This window comes from Manacus candei, unplaced genomic scaffold (assembly GCF_025592945.1).
Source record: "Manacus candei isolate 608988 ecotype Guabito, Panama unplaced genomic scaffold, ASM2559294v1 h1tg000037l, whole genome shotgun sequence".
Lineage (NCBI taxonomy): Eukaryota > Metazoa > Chordata > Aves > Passeriformes > Pipridae > Manacus > Manacus candei.
Window position 1 is genome coordinate 16,160,375 of NW_026138085.1, and position 21,211 is coordinate 16,181,585.

Consider the following 21,211-nt stretch of genomic DNA (forward strand, 5'->3'; position numbering starts at 1 on the left):
ATTGGGCTGAAAGGCTTTAGGCTGGCTCCCAACTGCCTTTATTTTTCAGGAGTTTAAAAAAACACCCCCCCACACCCAGCCTAACCATAAACCTTGTGGGAAACCCTTTATCGCGGCAGTCAGTGCAGGAGTGGGCAGTGACTGCTGCTCTCTTCCTTGTTTTATAAGGAAAAAGCCCTGTCTGGGAGGATCCTGTGGTGTTTCATTCCACGCTTGACCCACTTTACAGGCAGCTCTGCTCCTTTTCCAGCGCCGTGTTGTCCTCGGGGAAGAGGAGCACAGCCGGCTGCTGCTGGAGCGGGACCGTGCCGGGGGAGGGAGGGGGACCACAGCTTCCCGGGAGAGAGAGAGAGAGGCTGGGGATGGGTTCTCTGACTGTCTGGTCATGAGTTTATCCAGCTTTAGCTCTGCCCCTTTTTCCCCGGAATCTCTTTTAAAAATGCTTTGAATTAGCCTGACTTCTGAAACACACTGTCTTTATTCCCATGGACTTTGAAACCTCAAAGCAACTGCTCGTTATCATCCGTGGCGTCAGAGCCAGCCTGGAATCTGCTTTTTGGACTTTGAACAGCTCCAGGGTTGGACACCAGTGCCAGGCAGCCCTGTAGAGCCAGCACAGTTCCCTTCCCCTCGTGCTTATATCAAGGATATTCACAGTTCTATGCGTTACCACTTAACGTCGTTCTTAAGGCCACATACAGCGAGCCTGCGCTTCTCCCGGAGTTCTTGGAATGCTCGGGAGCGCATCTCCCGGGGCTGAGCTCCCTCGGAGCGAGCCCCGGCGCCACCGCGTGGCACTGCCCGGCCTGCCGTGACCCTGCTTAGGCGAGGCTCTCACGCGCTGTCTCCGGGCTGGGCTCCTCTGGAACGGTCCAGATGATTTCAGAGGATGCCAAGGCACAACTGGTACAAAAATCACTGTTTAAAGTGTGCGGAGGTGGAGGGAGGATGAGGTTAGGAAGTAGATGCTGCAAATAGGTTTGAGGTAGGTGTTTCTATTTTTAGTCTTCCCCCCCCTTCATCTTTAGTTTTTTAAACTATCTTGAATCCCTGCAGTTATGTAAGGGGAATGTGAGCAGAGTTAGAGGAAGAAATAGAAGCTGATAATGAAAAAAAGCCAGTTGGTGTCTGCTTGGCAGAATTTGGTTGTTGGGTTTGGTCAGTCCATTGGTGTCTACTTTGCTCTCATGAGACCCCACCTGCAGTGCTGGGTCCAGCTCTGGGAACCCCCAACAGCACAGGGACGTGGAGCTGCTGGAGAGAGTCCAGAGGAGGCCATGGAGATGCTCTGAGGGCTGGAGCCCCTCTGCTCTGGAGCCAGGCTGGGAGAGCTGGGGGGGTTCATGTGGAGAAGAGAAGGCTCCAGGGAGAGCTGAGAGCCCCTTCCAGGGCCTAAAGGGGCTCCAGGAGAGCTGGAGAGGGACTTGGGACAAGAGGGAGTGGCATCCCAGTGACAGAGGGCAGGGTTAGATGGGATATTGGGAAGAAATTCTTCCCTGTGAGGGTGGGGAGGCCCTGGCACAGGTTGCCCAGAGAAGCTGTGGCTGCCCCATCCCTGGGAGTGTCCAAGGCCAGGTTGGATGGGGCTTGGAGCAACCTGGGCTGGTGAAAGGTGTCCCTGCCATGGCAGGGGGTGGAACTGGATGGGCTTTAGGTCCCTCCCAACCCAAACCTTTCTGTGACTGATTCTATGGCCTGGACTCTCATCCAAGTGCTGGGCTCTGTCACCCACCATCTCATGCTGGGGTACAACGGGAATGAAAAGTGACTCCTTCTCAAGGATGCTGCTGCAACAGAAGTTTTAATGAAGTGGAAATGCAATAATTAGCTTTCATATAATTGGCTCTTTCAGATTTGTACTGAGAACAAGAATTTTCCTCTTCTGCCACTGCATTGTTGCAAGACTGCTTTAAACAACAGTGGCACAGGCCTTTGAGCTCAGTGGTGTCTTCCTACCATCTCTCTAACATGAATAATTCTGATGTTTTCTGGTTTTACACTGAATCAGTCACTTCAATTGTTTTCAAACTTGTTGATGTGGCTGCTTGTTTTAAAAAAACCATTCCTTATCTTTTGTATTCCTGGCGGGGAGGAAGAGGATTTTTGGATTTTTGCAGCATTCTCCCCTAGATGTAGATGAGGTTTTTGTTCAGATTCTATGGTTGTACCTGGCTCAGGGAACCTCTCTCTGGTTCAGAGAATCCAGGCTGAGTTCTGTGCAGTTTCATGGAGCAAAGCTGAGCCCTTTCAAGCCTGATTGTCATTAGACCTTGACAATCCCATGTCACGCTCATAGTATTGAAAAATAATCAGTGTGTTATCTCCGTAGTCTCTAAATCACCCAGCAGCAGCAAAAAAAAAAAGGCAGTTTCTCAGTCAAAGTGTGAGGTGTTCTGAGGGGCGGGAGGCTCCGTGATTTTTGCCTGGGAGAAGCAGCCAGGAAGGGAATGCGGGGCTGTGGAGCCGGGGCAGGGCTGCGTCCGAGAGCTGCTCCCCCCGCTCGGCGCGTTCAAACCCCTTCCCCCGCTCAGCCGGCTGAGCCCCAGCCCGGGGATGCTGCGAGTATGTAGGTCAGAGCTCTTCTGGATCTGATTAAGCGTTAAACCAAGCTCAGTTGCTCCAGTCTTTTCAGGTATTTGCTTTAGTGTTAAGCTTCCCCCTCCCTCGGCTGCGTTCGCAGCGGTTTTTACCTCAGTTGCGGCGTCCCCGTGGCCGACACACGGTGCTATTCTCTGCGCTCGGGGGGCGATGCTCGCATTGAGGATTATTTTGCGTTACAGTCGTTACCTGCGCGCGGCACAATTGAAATCGGGCCGGCCCTTTTCGGAACAATCATGTTCTCTGCCTCGCAGCTTTAGCCAAGGACGGGTTTTTTGTGCCATTAACGCTGCCTCGCAGGCAGCACTCGGGCTATCGGCGCCGCAGCAGCTGCTCTTGCGGGGCAGATAACGGGAGGCATCTGGAGCGCCGGGGAGGTTCTTTGTACGATATGTGGGGCACAGCGGGAGGTGCCGTCCCGGCATTTGGCATATCTGTGCCAGCCGGCTGCCTCTTCTTGGGCCGTGCGGTGTTTATGCTGCTTTGACTTTCCCAGACTTCGAATTCAACAGCGAAATCCCCCGAGGATGGAATTCTCTCCTTTGGAAAGCTGTAGAGAGCTGTATCGAGTATAAAACTCATCAGGAGTATAATTTTTAATTTAATTCACCCGCAGCTATAATTAAGGAGGGAACTTCGCTCTCTGCCTGTTCGAGATTCCATGAGGTTTGTCTCCTGGTGAGAGCGAACCCCATCCCCCCTTGGCCGAGCCTGATTTGCAGTCTGAGAGCTTGTGCTCACTGGTCATGAGCCAAATCAGAAACCTTGGGCTTTGGCAACATCGGGAAAGGGGATTGAGGATTTTGCAGATATGTTCTCCACAGACCACCTGCTGTCATTCTCTGATCCTCTAAACCAAGGAGTATTAATATAAATAAATTAAAAAAAATGAACAAACAACAACAAAAAAAACAAACAGGAAAAAAGGAAAATAAAGGAATAAAAGGAAAATAAAGGAATAAAATAAATAAAAGGAAAATAAAAAGAAAATAAAGGCAGTGTTGTTTATATGGAGTGAATGTGGTTCTCAGCATTGGAGATGGAGTGATTGAGGGGGAAAGAGGTAAATGTGACGAAGGTACAATCACAAGGTCTCAGTAGACATAGTTTGGAGGCTTCACACTCTATGTATGTGATATAGGGTTGTCACTGTGTAACTATCTTCCCTACTTAAAGGCCACTTTGCCACAGAGGGCTCAGCACCAGAGTGTGGAGCAAGTGCTGTGAGAGCACAACACAGTGCCCTGGACACCTCATGGAACCGCAGAGTGGGTCAGGCTGGAAGCGACCAAAGAGGGCCATCTGGTCCCACCTCCCTGCTCCAGCAGGGCCATCACAGAGCACATGGCATTGTGTCCAGAAGGTTCTGGAATATCCCCACTGAGAAGGCTCCACACCCTCCCAGGGCAGCCTGTTCACTGCTGGGTTCACTGCACAGCAAAGAAGTTCTTCCTCGTGTCCAGGTGGAACATCTTGGGCATCAGTTCCTGCCCGTTCTTCTTGTGCCATCGCCGGGCCCCCCACCCCGAGCAGAAACTGGTCTATCCTCTGTCCTCTCTCTGTAGACACTGATAAATATTTCCTGCACCCTCACGACGGGGTTTCCCTGCACGCGCTGCCGCAGGGGTCCCGGGACGGGCCGTGAGAGGGATCGGGGCCCCGACGGGACCCCCGCGGGCCCCGATCCCTCTCACGGCCCGTCCCGGGACCCCCGCGGCGGCGCCTGAGCGCTCATGGAGGCCCCCTGCCCGCCGCACACTGCCTGACAAACTCAGCACCCTTCGCTCCGCTCCCCGCCTTCCCCCCTGCCCCTCTCCCCGCTCTGCACCCCGCGGGAGGCAGCGCGGGCCCGCGTTTTCACCGCTCTGCCGCGCTCGGCGCCGTTCGGAGCGCGGTGGCGGGGCGTTCCGCTCAGGCGTCCGCGGCGGGCAGCCCGTCGGTTGCGAGGCGGCGGGTCCTTGCCCTTCCCCCGCCCGCTATAAAAGCGCCGCCGCAGTCGGGCCCGAGCGCCGCCGCCACCGCCTCCTCACGGTGCGAACGGAGCTGCCGCCGCCTCCTCCTCAAGGTGAGGCCCGAGCGGCGCCTGGGGTGTGCCCACGGGAGCGAGGGAGACACTGTGAGGGGGCGGTGGGAGCGGCCTGGCGCGGGCAGAGCCCGTGGGGTCGTTGCGGGGGCCGCGGCGGAGCGTTGGGCGCTCCTGGGCCCTGCGGGGCTGAGGGGCTGAACCCGCCCGCGTTCGGAGGGGATGAAGCTCTCAGGGGTCCCATGTGGGAGCCCCCGGGGGTCATTGTGGGGAGCGCTGCCCGCGGGGGCGGCCGGAGGAGCCCCCGGGACCCTCCGGTGTGTCCGGGGCGGCCGCGCCTTGGGGGTGAGTTGGTCACCTGGTTACCGCGCCGGGATCCACCCGGGATGGGGCTGAGCGCGGCGTTCCAGGATTATCCGTGTAAGTGATCGCCGTGGTTCAGGTCGGGCTCTGACCGCCCCCCCAGCCTGTTCTGCTGCTGTCGAATAAAGCTTTTAGGACTCTCCTGCTTAGTCACCCAGCGGTGCTGCTGCCCAGGGACCGGCACCTGCCAGAGCTCTGCTGCAGCTGCTGAAAATGACTCTTTTAAATATATTTTCCACGCAACTGAGCTCTGTGGTGTAAAATAACGAAATGTGGGTGAAACCCCAATTTGTTATCAGTGACAAGGCAGTAGATTAACTTCATTCTCACTGTTTCAGACCCTCAGCAGGAGCTGAAGGGCTTGTTTAGAAGCGGGTTTGGGTGACACGAGGGTCTCGCTGGAAATCCCCGGGCAGCATCCCCCCCTGGCCGGCTCTGCTGAGCAGGATTATGTAAGCCAGGCTCAGGAGGCTGGGTTTGTTCTGGAGAGCTCCCAGGCAGCCACTGCAAGAACAGATGCATCAAATTTGATGTGTGCCTACAGCACTTTTTTCCAGAGCATCACTCAGACTGCTAACCCAAGATTTTATTTTATTTATAATCCAGGTTTTATTTCTGTGCACGTGTGTGTATTTATACGTTTGTACCTTTGGAACAATCATGACTGTGCCCCTCCAGAGCACCCATCTTAATTAGAAGTAGCACTGTCATATAGGGTTTCATTGCTGTGTAAACATTAACTGGCTGCTCACTGCCAAATGGAAATTAAAGCAATGAGTGCTCCAGGCTGGTGTGAGCTGCTTAATAACGTGTGTTGGCCAAGCCTCCCTTGGCCTGGCTTTGCAGCAGCTCTGTCAGGCTCAGCCACACTGATGAGCTTTCAAAAAGGGGTAATGCAAGTTTGCTGCAAGTGGCCCAGCTAATTCACTGTTGGTGGCTCAAGTACTGCTGCCAGGAACTGGTGTGCAAGGCTCCTAAGTCTGGTAGGGGAAGGACGTTGGAAAATTGAGATTGATTTGAAATTCTTTGTTCCTAGAGCTGTTGAGTGCCTTGCAGGCTGTACAAACACATGCTTCAGTGATCTTGAAGCAGGTAACTCCAGGGAAAAAATGAAACTGTTGCAATAGTTTGCTGCTAACAAAGGAACTTAGGACACATCCTACTAGCTGGTTGAGAATCAGTTTATGAAAGTTATACGGGCAGACAGTCGTGTTTATCATGTCCTTCAGCTGGTTCCAGTGCAGTGATACCCCCACACTCTGCATGTGCAGTGTCCTGGCTGCTGTGTCATGTGCTTTACTTCTGGGTTTGAGTTGTTAAACATCCAGAAAGATGTTTTCTTGTAAAATTTGTATTTCTGCTGATGACATCTTCAAAGCCTGCTGCTTTTTATTGTAGGTATGATCACAGTTTGTTTGAGAAACTTTGTTAAAGTGCATGGTCATGTCAGGTACTAACAAAGTGCTGATCTAACTTCCTGCTTTGCAAGAGCAGCAGTGAGTGCTGAAACCTTCCTCCTAGGGGTGTATTGCTTTTTAATCTCCTGAGAAAACCAAACACTGTTCTGAAGGGAAAGCCTTTGATCCTGAGTAACCTGGTTTGTTTAACTCTGTTTGGAGCAGGGGAGGCTGGACTAGGTTGTCTAGAGTAATTCCTTCCAACCTCAATGTTGTCATTCTGTTCCAGAGGCTATCATTTGAAACTGCTTTTGAGATCTGACATCATTTGAGCAAAGTGAGTAGCAGTTGTTTGGATTTGGAGATAAGTAGTGTTTGGGGAGTGTTGAAAATTAATTCAAGAGAAAATAGCTCCAGTGTTGCACTGTAAAAAAAATAAAAATACAAGCACTATTGACTGATGAATTCTATGTATTTTATGCTTTCACATTAAGAAAAAAGCTCTTAAACTAGTGTTAGGCTTTGATCAATCCGTGTTTCTTAATCGTGAGGATTAATGAGTTTAGGGCTGTTGATTCAAGCAGTGAATAATCCGAGTGTGCTCTAAGTGGCACCAGGCTCTGCTGTTGAGAAGGAGCAATATAAACAGCAAAGGTGATGTACCTCTTTGGGTCAGCTAAACTTGTAACATCTGCTGAATGTTGGGTGGAAATAACTGTCAAATTCTCTTGTAGATGCCTTCAATTAAACTGCAGAGTTCAGATGGAGAGATCTTCGAAGTTGATGTTGAGATTGCAAAACAGTCTGTGACCATAAAGACTATGCTGGAAGGTAAGTGTGAGACCCTGGGGGTCACAGTGTGTTCAAAGAGGCCTCTTGAGCAGGAATTGTGACCAGAGGAGACAAACTGGCACTGTGCTGGAAAAGGATTCCCAGCCCTCTGGAGCAGCTTGGTGTGTCCTGCCAGAACAGCTGGAACAGTTGCTGCTGTAGCTGAAGCTGTTCTGGGTGGATGTGCTCTTGCAAAAAGCTCTTGTTAAGAGTACTTACAGGGATGCCAGTAAAATATAAGCACCCCACTGCCTACGGTTTTGCGAAAGCTGAGCAAACAGAACATTAATAATATTAACAACTTTGGTTTATTTAATCACCCAAACCAATCTTAGAATGTAAATATCACTTAAAGGGAGTGGGAGATCATAAATAATGCAATAAAGAGCTGAAGTGAAACCTATATTGTGAGCTGGTAGAAGCAGTTAAATTATTTGGGATAAATACTTAGTTCTGATCTCCTGCTGACATAAATTTGAAACAAAAGAACTCGTGGCGGGGGAGGGGAAATGTGCCAGATGGCTGAGATACAGAGCAAACTGTGTCTAATCCCTCCAGTGCAAATCCTCATTGTTTACTGGGGTTTTTTTCAAGTTTTTTGATGTATTCTTGAATTAACTTAGGAAAAAAAATATTTCTGTAGATGTAGTTCAAATGATGCTCTTGGTTATAAATCTTTGGTCGTGACACCTTAAAAGAACAGTAAAAATAGGGTTGAGATACATCAGGCATTGAAGTCTTTTTCTGTTAATAAGATGCTGTGGAACATGACTGGCAGCAGGAGCAGGAAATGGAATGCATTAGGGAGCACAATTCCTCTCAGTTTTCTCCTGCAGGAGCTGTGTCACTGCTGGTGTCCAGTGACACTCAGGTGGGGATGGAGGGGGAGATAAACACGGGGAGTGTGTGAGCTGGGCACCATAAACTTGCCTCTGCTAAACTGGGGGAGAACCAGTCTCCCAGTACAGGTGAAATGCAGGTTATGTTTTGGGTGCTGCAGCTGAGAGAGGAAGAGCTGAAAGGTTGGGTTGTGTTGGGTATCAGGGGACCACCAATAAAGTACCAATTTTCTGATAATGGGTGACAGTGCTGGTTTGGAGGTGATGGTGACAAGTCGAGCAGAGTTGACTGAACTTGAGATATTGCTTGAATTATTTCCATGTACCAACAGTTTTGGACTGGTCACTTTTTACACTGAATCCCCCACCATGCTCAAAGTCTGCTTCTGAAGTCTCCATTAGCTGGGGGCACGAGCAATACCTTTTAGTGGCAGGGTTTTAGTTCTGAATTGAGGAAGCTGGTTATTTCAGACAAAAAGTAGTGTTAATGTCCCACTGGTAACAACAACTGACTTGTCTAAATACAGAAAAAATACATGGGTTTTTTTTATAATGTTCAAATTTGATCAGTGACAGTGATTGTTTGGTCTTAAAAATGGAGTTCCTTGGTGATGTAGAATTGGCTCATCTGTGCATGTAACGAGTGAAGTTTTGTATAGTTCGTTACATAACTAATTACAAGATGTCTTTGACAGCCAGGGTGTCATCCAACTGTTGGCATTTGGATAATAAAAAAGCATATTCTCTAACCAAAGATGGATAATGTGCTATTTGTTCTGTGTATCAAATCCAAACTTTAATTGTGCTTTTCTCTCAATTTTTACTTCGATTCCTTAATTATATCAAGAGGGTAGAGTGACAAATTTTATCCAAAACTGTCTGGAGCATGCTGACAAGCTTTTAAAACAAGGAGTGTCAGAAGTGTGCTGTATAAATGCTTTTTTGATGAAAGGGTTTGTGCTGCTGTCTTATCATGTGAACTTTTTCAGCTGGGAAGGATCAGTGCAAGGCTTCAGAGCCAGAGAATGGCATCTCTGTGGCTCCAGTATTTACTGCTCATACAGAGCACAAGGCACTGTCTCTACTTACCACAGTAGATCTGAATTCTTATTTAACAATCACTGGAATGGGAGCTCTCAGTTTGAATTTGTGGATTGACCCCTGTAAGTGGTAAAAATATGTAAACATTTATCAGATTGTTGAATGTTCCCTATTCCCAGAATACTGAACTAGCAAGTTCTGCTCTAACAAGTACCTGACTGCTTCTGAGTGGTGGTTTGTTGATGCTCTATGTGATGAGGCAGCTTTATTAGCCACTTGGCCTAATCTTGGTATAACCTGGGATGTATAATGCAACCATAGCTCCACAAAGCTTTCTAAAAGCTCCTGATTTCACCATTTGGAGATCCTTTGCTACCAGTCATTCAGCCTCAGTGTTGTTAAAACAGTGAATAACTGGTGAAGCATCCCAGTTCAGTAAATGGTCTTGTCTGCCAATTGCTTAGTCATCTTTCCATTTTTAGATTTGGGAATGGATGATGAAGGTGATGATGACCCAGTCCCTCTTCCAAATGTTAATGCAGCTATCTTAAAAAAGGTAAGATGCTGGAAGTGGTTAGTACTGTATGGCAGTAATGGAATGTGAACTTCATCTTGGGAGTTGGGTATTGTGAACTGTTGGATAAAAAATGCTTTTCATGTGCTGGCTACAAGGTTAACCAAATCCATGTGCATGAACATGGGATCTGGGTTATCTGGGAAGTGGGGTGAGGCTGGCAGGAGCTAATGGCAGAGGGGACACACAGGGTGACCTGGAACAACAGCTGGAGGCCAGACAGGCTTCCTGAGGTGCTGGGGTGATGGACATGTGTGCACACAGGCATTTCATGGTGTTAAAGCACTGATTTTAACTGGATTCTGTGCACTGAGGTGGCTGTTCATGAGATGCAAGTGTTCAGAGAAAGGATTCAGGACAGGCAGTGGCAGTAGCTGTGCCTGGGTGGCAGTGACAGAGCTCAAGGGACACTGTGTGCACTTGGTGGCATTAAATTCACTGCCAGGCCATGGAACTGAGTCACGAGAGAAAAGTGGGGTAGTGTGTGTTTGTCTGAGATGCTTTTTGCTTTGAAATAGGAAGTGCAGTGCCAAAATAAGCACTGGTCTGTTGTACCTGTTTTGGGGTAAATACAGGGTTGGGAATTCTTTCCTAGTGAACAGACACAAATAACTTCACACTTGTGGAGTCTCTTGGATTGGTGAAATGGAGCAGGATTTTGCTTGCTGTAGATCCATTCTCCTTTTAATTGTCTGGTGATGAGATTGCATGTTCCCAAGCTTGTATTGTTTGGTTGTTTTTTAAAGGCAAACATGCCAGGTGAACTTTGTTCTGGGGTGAGCATGACCTGCTGGTAGCTGTTACCATGCTGCACTCTTCCCCTGTGGAGTATCCTGCTTAATAAAAATTATGTTTCTGCAAACAGATTAAACACTGCAAAATGAAGTTTAGTTTTCTTGGTATGGTCCTATGTGTGTTATAACAGGGTGTAATAACTTTACAGCACCAGCAGCTGGCTTTTAAGATTAAGTAATTAATGTGCTACTGACTCATTGAGATTCCTGAAGGCTGGGAATTGGGGATTGGGGATCAGTTCTTCTAAAATTAAAATATTGTTGATTTGAGCATGTTCATGCAGGATTCTAACATTAATCTCGAAAAAAATGTCCATTTCTTCCTAAATGAAGTTAAGTTTTATAGTTGGGCCTAATGGGAGAATCACTTGGATAAAACTCTAATATAAAAACTTTAATGTCAAAAATTAGGTGATTCAGTGGTGCACCCATCACAAGGATGATCCACCTCCTCCTGAGGATGATGAGAACAAAGAAAAAAGAACAGATGACATCCCTGTGTGGGATCAAGAGTTTCTGAAAGTAGACCAAGGAACCCTCTTTGAACTTATCCTGGTGAGTATGTTCAGAAAGTGCAAAGGCTGTGCCTGTGATCTCTGTTAGTGCACTTGAGAAACAGCCTTTGTGCTTCTTGAGTAACTTCTTCATTGGGAGGGGGGTGTGGGGAGGGGAAGTGGTTCTGATAACTACTGACTAGAATTGCTGAGGATGTTGGAATGCTTGTCAGTGTAATGCTGGCATTAATTGTACTCATTTATCAATCAGTTTTCTGAATATTGCTGTCTTTTATTCTTGTGGCTCTTGAGTCTGAGCTGAGGGTTTATTTCTAGTAATGGAGTTCTGGAGATCTGCACACAAATTAAAATACAGCTTGGACTTACAAATTTGTACCTTGTATGGTCCTGTGAGCCCACATTACCTGCCTTGGCTAGTTAACAGGACTGCAGCCCTTGGATCTTGGATGTTTGCAGACTCCTGAAAGCCCTTTGCAAAAGGAGCAGCAGGAGTGTGTATTTTTCATGGTACAAATGACTTTCCCTTTTGTTTGGCAAACAAGTTGTAGGTAGTGTCACTTGAAGGTTGTAGCTAGAAGCTTCTCAAAGTGGAGATGATCTCTTTGCAGTTACAGTGTTCTACAATTGCAGTGTAAGCATGACTTTGGTAGTACATCTGCAGAGGCAGAATATTGATATGGAGGCTTTACATTTGGCAACTCTTCTGCAGGCTGCAAATTACTTGGACATCAAAGGTTTGCTTGATGTCACATGCAAGACAGTTGCAAACATGATCAAGGGGAAAACTCCAGAAGAAATTCGCAAGACATTCAATATTAAGAATGACTTCACTGAAGAGGAAGAAGCACAGGTACTTGATCTGGGTTTAATTACAATTGAGCTGGTTTTTTGTGCTGGATTAGTGTGTGGTGCTTCAGAATTTAATGTCATACAATTGACTCGTTGATAAATGTAAACTAATGCATAAAATTCTCATAACTGGGTTGCTACTGGTAGAAAACTTTTTGGTGTCTACTGCACTTGCAGCCCATTGCCTGAAAAGGTCAAAACAGCATATTGATTTTTCTAGCTCCAACATGTACCTGGTAAGAAAGTGTATAGGATTGTTTGTGGCAGCCCTAGTTGGCTGTTTGGGAGCTGTGGTCGGAGTGCTGGAGATGCACTGCCCTGTGTGGCTGGAAAGGTAAGATGTTTGGGTTCTCATCTTTAACAAACTCGTTGATCTTAAAACTTGAACAACAAACCAACTGCAAAATGGCAGAGCTGGGAAAGAGCAGAATAAGATGCCTTGGTTAAAGACACAGGCAGTGACTGGACACTTGGATTTGTCTTCAGTGCTATGTCATGAAACGAGCAACTTAGACTTAAACTAATCCACTTGCTTTACTTGGTGGAAAATTTCCCAGTGTTGCTCAAATCTAGGCATAAGTTTCCTGGCTTACACTGATAAAAAGGTCAGTTTGGAAGACTGACTTTCTAATTGCAAACCCTGCATGAAGAGTTAAAGCTGCTCCAAGTTGATGCCTCGCTGCAGGAAATAATCCTGAATGTTTATGGGAATTGACAGCCAACTCTTAGGAGTTCACTGCAACATATTAACATTCAAACTGTTCTTTCAGGTACGTAAAGAGAACCAGTGGTGTGAAGAGAAGTGAAGTATTTGTGCCTGATACTCGAACACTGTAAGGATTGTTCCAAATACTAGTTGCACTGCCCTGTTCATAATTGTTAATATTAGACAAATGCAGCAGCAAATGAAGTTGTGTTAGCAGGATATTGTTCCCTTTGCATGTGTAGTGGTTTTTTGAGTACAAATCTAAATCTTCTGAGTTTTTACTAGCGTAATTGGATGTCTTTTTACTTTGCAAAGAATAAAATTGAATTAAGTGTGGATTCTGTATGGGAAGTAGCACTTAAGGTTATCATTTTCATTACACTTTTAAACTATTCAAGTCCAGTTACAGTGCTGAGGATTGACTCCGTTGTAAATAAAAACATCTATGACTTCTTCCTCAAGAAGAGCAAAACACTTGTATTTACAGGGTATTGATAGTTTCAGAAAGAAAACCAAACTAGAGCGTGTCTTGGGGAACTAGGTAATGTAAAAAAAAGTTACTGGATTTCTTCCAAAAACATGGTGGAAAAAATTAGTGTTACTTAAAGCTATATAATTTTCAAGGTGGTTCTTGTCCTGCATTTAAACAAAAAAAAAAAAATTAAATATTTGACCACTTGCTTGTCCTGTTAGTCTTGCCTTATAGACTAGTGAAAATGTGATCTAGAACTAAGCAAGCTCCTGACAGCTAAATTTGAATACTTCAGCCATGTCTTGAAGACCTGCCTCTAGCTGGTAGCAAATAAAGTGTGTTGCTTTATGCACAGGATGGGTGTGTTTTTATACATGTTACTGTTAAAAGTGGAACCCAGATTTGACCAAAAATGACTGACATTACCAAAGTTAATATTATTGACCTGTGCATGCCATTAGTGGCTGGTTTTTAGGCAGTTTTAAAGAACCCTTGTGATGTAGCTCTTGAAAACATGGTTTCATGTGTCCACAGGAAATCTTATGCCTCTGTATGTGATACTTCAGCTTGTAGAGACTTAATTATTGCATACAAAGCTAATGCAATATCAAGCTTAACTTCTTTGGACAAAGCCACTTGCAACTAGTTAAACAGTAACTGGTTTTCTGATTTTTATTTTATTTTTTTTTTTTTACAGTTCCCTTATAGGGAGTAGGGGATGGTTGTGTGGTAGATCTTTGAGGTGTGCTCTTAGCTTGTATTGCATTCCATTCTCTGTATAAACCTTAGAGTAGAATGAACCTTAATAAACATACTTATCTCACTTTAAATATCGGTGTTTCACTTCTGAATTAATAAAGGGCTTTTAAACTTTCGTTTGCAAACGGTTCTAGTTATTTGGAACTAGACAATCTTGCTGCCACTTCTTTCTGAGTGTACAAATAACAACACTGAGGCAGTGGGTGACTGGAATAAAGCAGATGTAAAGATTCTGTTAAATGACTAATGCAGGACAGTGGGTAACTTTCAGATGAATTTGAGTGATGGTTAAATATCCAGATGGATATGTTTTTTGATGCTTACTAACTTTTAAGTAGTCCTTGATGTAACCATTCTGAAAGCATTAATAACTTTCTCTAAAGCAGCATTCAAACCCAAGCTTTGGATGCAGCTGCTGCTCACATCTGCTTACTCCTGAGGTGCTGGGCCTGCCTTTGTGCTGCTGTGTATTGTGTGGGTGTCTTAGATATTGTCAGTGGGCAGAAAATACTCCACTGCTGCTCCTGGACATGCTGAAGCCTCTCCAGCAGCCTGTATTGCAAACAATACACCTCAGTTTAAAAGTGCTCCCAGAGAAAAACCTTCACGTGACGTTTCTGTGGCTGCAGCTGAATATTCAGTTTATCCTGGATTCTTACAAGAAATAAATCCGTGTGTGTACTGCTCCAGAGTATTGCAGTTCACCCTCAGAGTGCTGTGTGGCTCATGCAGAAGCCTGTCCTGTAATTGTGTTTGGTAGGAACCTGTGTGAATTCCTTCAGGTGCTTGTCATGAGACAGTGTCCGTGTGTGTCAGCAGCCGCCGCCTTGCACGAGGCCTCAGGGTGCTGTAGGATAAGGAAGAGGCAGTTTTCTTCCTCATTGCATTGCTTGTACTTTGTTTGCCATGCCATGACCACACCTGGATAAAAGCTGGCAGTTCTTAGAGCAGCTAGCCCGAAGCCCAAGCCGTGGTGGCCAAACGCTGCAGCCCAGGAGCCTCTGCTGAAGCTCCAGGCTGTGACAGGTGGCTGTTGACCCTGAGGCAGCTGTGGAGGTGCAGGATAGGGCTGCTCTGTGCTCAAGGCATTCTGCAGCTTTGACAGATTTTTAATACTCTTAGTAGGTTGTTAGGATTCCATCCTGGTTATTTTCTCTAATTGAAATTCCCCTGTAGTAGTGACTCAGGCTTCAGCCAGATTCACATTCTGTAGCTGCCTGGCCGGGATGGCAGCAGGAGAACTTTGGGGTTTTTTAAATCTCTCAGTTGTCTCACCCACTCCAGTGACATTATGCTGTGCTGTAGAGAAGGACACTGGGGAGGTGCTGAGACAGCTTGGGCTGCCTTGTGTTTCCTGCTTCAGCTGAGCCTGTTCCCTGCCTGCTGCTCCAACAGACACTGCCTGGGAACTCTGACATTCCAGAGAGGGGAAGACTGATTTCCCACTGTTAAACTTTCTGTTGCTGTTTAACTTGCGTGGTGCTTCCTTAACTTTATTTTTTTTTTTTTTTAAAGTCATGGCATGATCAGGGATCAGGCTTCTCTTGGCTGAAGGGATTAATCGTGGGGGAAGGCTGGGTAGCAATAGGAATTGTAGAAGGTGTATTTCTTTTTACTCTTGCTTTACTCTTGCAGTCTTACCCATTGAAGACTACTGGCAGTTATTCTAAAAACTATTCATACATGCAAATGCTGAAGGGGAAAAAAAATGGCAAGCAGGAATCCTCTTGAATGCTAAGAAATAGTTATATGAGAGTTTGAGAGGATTATAATTTCCAGTGGCCTCTTTTGAACAGCCAGTCTGGCAATTACTTTATTTATAAAGCTATAAACATATTTTGAACATAAAAGCCAAAAAATACAAACTCAGTGAAGTAAAAAAATTACAACAAATGATGGATAGTCATTGGACAAATGAAAGTACAGCTGCAAAACATTTATCCCTGCTACATACATACAGTGATTTTACTTGGTTTAAAGAAGTGGTACTTCCATGACTTCTACATTCAAACTGATTTCAGGAATTTAAATGTGTATTTCAGGAAGAGTTAAAATTGCTGTAAAATAACTAAAAAATTCTTGTTGAGATAAAAATGTAAGGGCAAAGTTTTCCTTCTATTAAAAAAGAATATTAACACAAAATAGCAACACTTCATATAGCAGTTCTAAAGACACTTTTTTTGGTATTAATAAGAATAACTTTGTTTTGGCATCAGTTATCAGCTGTGGGGCATGGAACAGAAGTCAGTTGTGCTGTTTTGTCTTGGAAAGGGGCAGCTTAGAAGATATCTCTTCTGTGTTTTGGGATAAAAATAAGTCAATTTTCTGTTACCCCAGTATGAACTGATTACAGCATATCACAAGGGGGTGTTCTGAGTTTATCCTGTGGGTCAGTCTGGCTATAACCTGTATGTACAGAGCAGAGCATGGGCAGGACGAGGCCGTGGCTGAGATGGGTGTAAGTGCTCCAGCTCTGGAAATGCTTCTGTGCCACCAGGGCACAAGGAGGGGCTCCTGGAGAGGGGAGTGGTACTTCCACTAAGGAGATTTGGCAGCAGTGGGGTGGAATAACGATGAGAGGAGGCTGTAATGCAGACGGGCCTCTTGCTGGTCGGGGCAGCACCGAGGAGGGGCCAGAGGAGCCTTGAAATAATGGGAGAAAGTCCCAGAGTGTGAAATGAGTGAGGGCTGCTCTGGGTGCTCGCGCTGCCTCCTCCTCGGCCAGGTTAATACTGATCAGGGCCTTCCCCTCAGCTCCCTCTGCTCTTACTCACACCCCTCTGCTTTTTCCTTTACACCTGCCTTTGCTTTGCTGCTAAGTTCCATCTTCCACCCCACCACCGAGTACCAGTGGGGTGTTGAGTTACACCAGCTTTACACCCGCTGTGGGGCTGGTCTGTTGTCTGTGGTGTTCCCTTGTACAGCACCTTACAGCAGAGGGGCTCACAGCAACCAGATGCTGAACTGAGACATGGCCATTTTTTTTAAAAAGCACTTTGTCTTGTTTCTTTTTTAAATCAAGTGATTGGAGAGACCATGTCAGATCTGGCAAAAGTCTGCTGAGTTCCTCTGTTCAGCACTGGAACATGCTGTTGGCTAAGCTTGCTAAAATAATTTAAAATGAGCAGATTGCATATTGATCTAGTGCTATGTAATTAACCCTGTGAGTGCAGTCAGTACAGGTGGCATTGGGTCAGGTAATGCTACTTCTCTGAGGGTTAAAATGGTTCAAACTTTAAAATGACTCTTTGCAAACTCATCAGGTTTGTGCACGTAGCTTTCAGTCAGTGCTTCTGAAGTTACATTTACACAGGAGAGGAATAAAGCAATAGGATTAGATCTTCTAAACTAAAACCAGAAAAAAAAAATCTACACTGCTGTAAGCAAAACTACCTAAATAAAGGGAATAAACCCAAAGCTGCTCTACAAACTAATCAGGTTTGGCTTTTTTTTTTTTTTTTTTTAAATTTTAAATCTTTGAGGCGTAAACTTGTTTAAAAAGTTATGTTTAGTCCAATGTAAAAAATTAGGGTTTGTGTTTTTGCGTTAAGAAAAAAAATATAAAAATATTTTGTACATTATAAAGGTCATCTTAAATTTCTCGCAGTTCTACAATAATATTACTACATAATTTGTATTCAGTACTCCAGAACCTATCTATCAAATAGGAAAAAAATAGACCCCCCTCTTCCTTTGTGTGGTGTCATTTTTCTCTTCAGCAGTCTGGAATATATTTCTTTCAAGCAGGAAAAAAAATTGCACTGGACTAGATTGTGACCTCTGTGAGAAGTCTGTAAACCTGAAGTAAATCCAGAACTTGGAATTATTTGGGATTTACACCAGTTTGGGGAGATCATAATCCGTCCACAGTGTTTTTTGTTTATCAAACTCAAAATATAAATACAACACCAGAAACCGACAAACGTTTTCAAGCTGGAGAGAACACATCAACATTTGGCGTCGTCATGGGGGCGGAGGGAGAATCTTTCAGAAAAAGCTAGAATAAGGTTTTTTAAAAAGTTACACACTGAATCATGAAAAGCAGGGTTCTGATCTCACCGAGGGTACGGACAGACTTGGCCTGCAGCCAAGGGCAGGGCAGTGCTGCTCTCCCGGGGCTGGCAGAGCTGTGCTGGGGCAGAGCTCACCCTCTCCCCAGAGCCTCTGCTCAGCAGGAGGGGCCGCCTGGGCCAGTGGGATCCTCAGGGCCTTGCCCATGGCCCACCCTGCCAGGGCCCCCCCTGTGGAGGGGCACAGTCAGCCAGGGCCTGCAGCATCAACACAGGGATTTCTGAGGCTTTGCCCAGCCTGTCTGGTGGGATTTCTGACCGTCCTCATCTGCAGAAGACAATCTAACAGCCAGGGAGACCCTGCCCCTGACCAGTGCCCCCAGTGACCATCAGCCCTTCCCGGGGTCAGTCCATGCTCCTTCTGCTGGTGCTGCACCACCGTGGAATGGGACATGTCTGTGTTGCCTGTAAACAATATCTTCCTGTTCTCAAACAAGAAGTGTAAAAAATTCCCCTGGCTGGTTGAAGTATTTCATTTCTCTATGAACCCGGTCAGATCAGAGCGCTGGCACCGCTACAGTTACTTTTCAGACAGAAGGGCTTTTAAAAAACGCTCCTATTCCAGCTTTTCCAGCTCCCTGGTGGAATGGCTGGGAGAGATCCGTGAGTGACTACACTTTGAAGCAGCTCAGAGGGCAGGGGGTGGAAGCCAGGGTTAGATGGACAGCACCTACCACCTACAGCAGCAAGCTGGGGACTGGGCTCTGCTCTCCGCCACGCTGCCAGATAATGCAGTAAAAAAACAAAACAAAACCCCAAACAAAACAAAACCAAAAAAGCAGCACAGGGCAGGGACAAAAGGCTTGTTTACTCATCAGCACTTTAAATTTTGGCAAGTACTTATTTTTGAATTTTTTTTTTTTTTTTTTGAAATCGCTTTTCTACCTTTATCACCCGTCCCCTCCAAAAACAACCAACCCCAACCAGAGGAGTTTTTCCATCATCCTCAGGGTCATCCCGTTGCGTGTTTGACGGTGAGCTGGGGGTTCGGCCGGGCCCCTGGTCCTTGTCCGGAGGAGCCGGGCGGGCGGGCAGGGACTATGTCCCCGCGGGGGCGCGGCTGTGCGCGGGGGACGCGGCCGCGGAGCGCCGGGAGCCGGGTCTGGAGGGGCCGGAGCCGGGTCTGGAGGGGCCGGAGCCGGGTCTGGAGGGGCCGGAGGCGGGCGGGAGCTGCGCGGGCACCGGGCGGGGGTCGGGCTGGTCGCGGTGCGCGGGGTCGGCGGGGGCTGCGAGCTGCTCTGACGGGAAGGCGGAGGGGAGGCATCGGAGTGCGTCCGGAGGGGATGGAGGCGAGTCTATAGCACTTCCATCGGAAGAAACTGGGCTGGCACAGCGTCCTTCTCCTTGTAGGTACCGAATGCACTTCTTTTTCCTCCTGGAACAGCGGGGAGAGAGGGCTCGGTCAGCGACGGGGGGGTCACCGGCAGCCCCGGTGCTGCAGCGCTGCGGGGACACCGCCAGGAGGCGCCGGGAAAGGATCCAAGGGAAAGGGTCCGAGGGAAAGGGTTCGTAGGGAAAGGGTTTATAGGGAGAGAATTCGAAGGGAAAGGGCTCCAAGGGAAAGGGTTCACAGGGAAAGGGTTCGAAGGGAGAGGGTTCAAAGGAAAATGGTTTGTAGGGAGAGGGTTCCAAGGGAAAGGGTTCCAAGGGAAAGGGGTTTAAAGGGAAAAGCGTTCCAAGGGACAGGGTTCGAAGGAAAAGGGTCCCAAAGGAAAAGGGTTTTAAGGGAAAGGGTTTGAAGGGAAAGGGTTCCAAGGGAAAAGGGTTCAAAGGAAAAGGGTTCCAAGGGAAAAGAGTTCGAAGGAAATAGGGTTTGAAGGGAAAAGGGTTCCAAGGGAAAGGGGTTTGCCAGTAACGTGGGGAGAGGAGGAGGTCATGAAACCAAAATCAAAAAACAGTAATAAAAATGAAAATAGAAAAAAGAGAAATAATAAACCCCAAAATAATAATAAAAATAAAACCCGCAAAATGAAAATAATAATAAAAAACGGAACAATATAAAATAATAAAATAAGAATATAAATAATAATACTAAACACGATAAAAATAATAAAGCCCCAAACAAGAATTAAAAGCAGCCCGGGAGGTCACTCCTCACCAGCCACCACCCCGGCTCCTCAAATTCCGGGAGGCTGTGTGGGGTGACCACCTCATGAGTTCAGGACCAAAGCACTGCCCCCCCGGGGTCACCCCTCCCCACAGAGCCCACCAGGGCCCACGGGACACACGTGTGCTGGTGCCAGGGGTCAGTCACACCCCTGTGCTCAGCAGTGCTGGGTGGGACACTGCCCTTCACACCAGCCCTGGCTTTTCTCGTCCCAAAATCTGAAGGTTCCAAGAGCCCATTTCCCAGCACTTTCCTAGACTTGTGCACAGTATCATCTACTGGTTTGGGTTGGAAGGGACCATAAAGCTCATCCTGTTTCAACCCCGTGCCATGGGCAGGGGCACTCCACTAGACCAGGTTGCTCCAAGCCTTGTCCAACCCGGTCTGAGCTCTCAGCTTTTCCTTTGGCAGCAGGAGCCCCTGCTCTCAGCTATTTGTGCATCTCTAAGTATTTCCCAGACACTCCCACCTCCAAGAACAACTCAGTGATGCAGCTGAGTGGAAAGTGCTCAACAGAGATCCAGGAGGAGGGAAGGAAATGGCCTGGGACTGGCTGGAGGTGGTCAGAGGCTGTCTGAGGTGTTGCTTTGGATGCTGGAGCAGTCCAGGTACAAAATGACAGATTTGGCAGCAGGACCTGAGTGGCCCTGCAATGGTGCCAGACTCAGTTCCACGCTCCCACTCTGTGGAGTGTGACACACAGAGCTCAGCAGCTGGGGAAGGATTCGCTGACCAAAAGGGTTTTTCCAGGAAGTACCCCATGGCAGCTCTCCTCCCCCAGCCCTGCTCTTCTGGCAAGAAGCCCACTGGGACTGGGAAGGTCCTGAAGACAGCAGCACCTCAGAGCAAGGACCAGCCTCCCCTCATCCCTCCTGGAGAAGATGCTCAGGTTTCCCATTTGTTTGGATGTCACGATTTGGGGGTCTCAAAAATCCAAGTCACAAATCATTCTTGCTGTAGCTGGTTTAGGACATGATTCCTCCACATCCCTGGACAGTTCTGTTCAGTGTTTACCCTGAACTCCAGGTGTCATCTCATGCACCTGATTGTTTTAACTACCCCTGGCTGTCCAGAGTCAGTCCCTCACACTGTTTTGTCTTTTACACACTCTGTTGAGCTGGTTTTCCTTCTCTCCATGTGACAGATCCCTCATGTCACTTGCTGTGGGTCCTTGAGCACCTCTGCAGAGATCCTCAAACAAAAGAGCCCTCAAGATGTCACCTTAACAGTAGCGAGGGGACAATTCCTCTGCTGGAGATGGCATTAATGACTT

General features: G+C 47.0%; 2 protein-coding genes across 9 annotated transcripts in view; one reads left to right on the forward strand and one right to left on the reverse strand.

Annotated features, from left to right (window-relative positions):
• Positions 1 to 4,535: 4,535 nt before the first annotated feature.
• Positions 4,536 to 13,877, forward strand: SKP1 (S-phase kinase associated protein 1). Of its 2 annotated transcripts, XM_051794190.1 has the most exons (7): positions 4,572 to 4,663; positions 6,671 to 6,718; positions 7,116 to 7,212; positions 9,575 to 9,648; positions 10,872 to 11,015; positions 11,685 to 11,825; positions 12,595 to 13,877. In XM_051794190.1, the coding sequence occupies exons 3-7, from the start codon at positions 7,116 to 7,118 to the stop codon at positions 12,628 to 12,630; spliced, it is 492 nt and encodes a 163-aa protein (XP_051650150.1). In that variant the 5' UTR covers positions 4,572 to 4,663; positions 6,671 to 6,718; the 3' UTR covers positions 12,631 to 13,877. The 2 variants fall into 2 exon arrangements, with proteins under 2 accessions (XP_051650149.1, XP_051650150.1); XM_051794189.1 differs by lacking the exon at positions 6,671 to 6,718 and having other exon boundaries at positions 4,536 to 4,663.
• Positions 13,878 to 17,177: 3,300 nt separating this feature from the next.
• Positions 17,178 to 21,211, reverse strand: part of TCF7 (transcription factor 7) — a 69,751-nt gene continuing 65,717 nt past the window's right edge. For 4 of the 7 annotated variants that reach the window (XM_051794108.1, XM_051794106.1, XM_051794107.1 and 1 more), the window contains one exon: positions 17,178 to 19,206. In XM_051794108.1, the coding sequence (XP_051650068.1) occupies positions 18,870 to 19,206 (337 nt within the window). In that variant the 3' untranslated portion in view covers positions 17,178 to 18,869. The remainder of the gene's footprint in view (positions 19,207 to 21,211) is intronic. The other 3 variants (XM_051794112.1, XM_051794109.1, XM_051794111.1) reach the window with 2 other exon arrangements.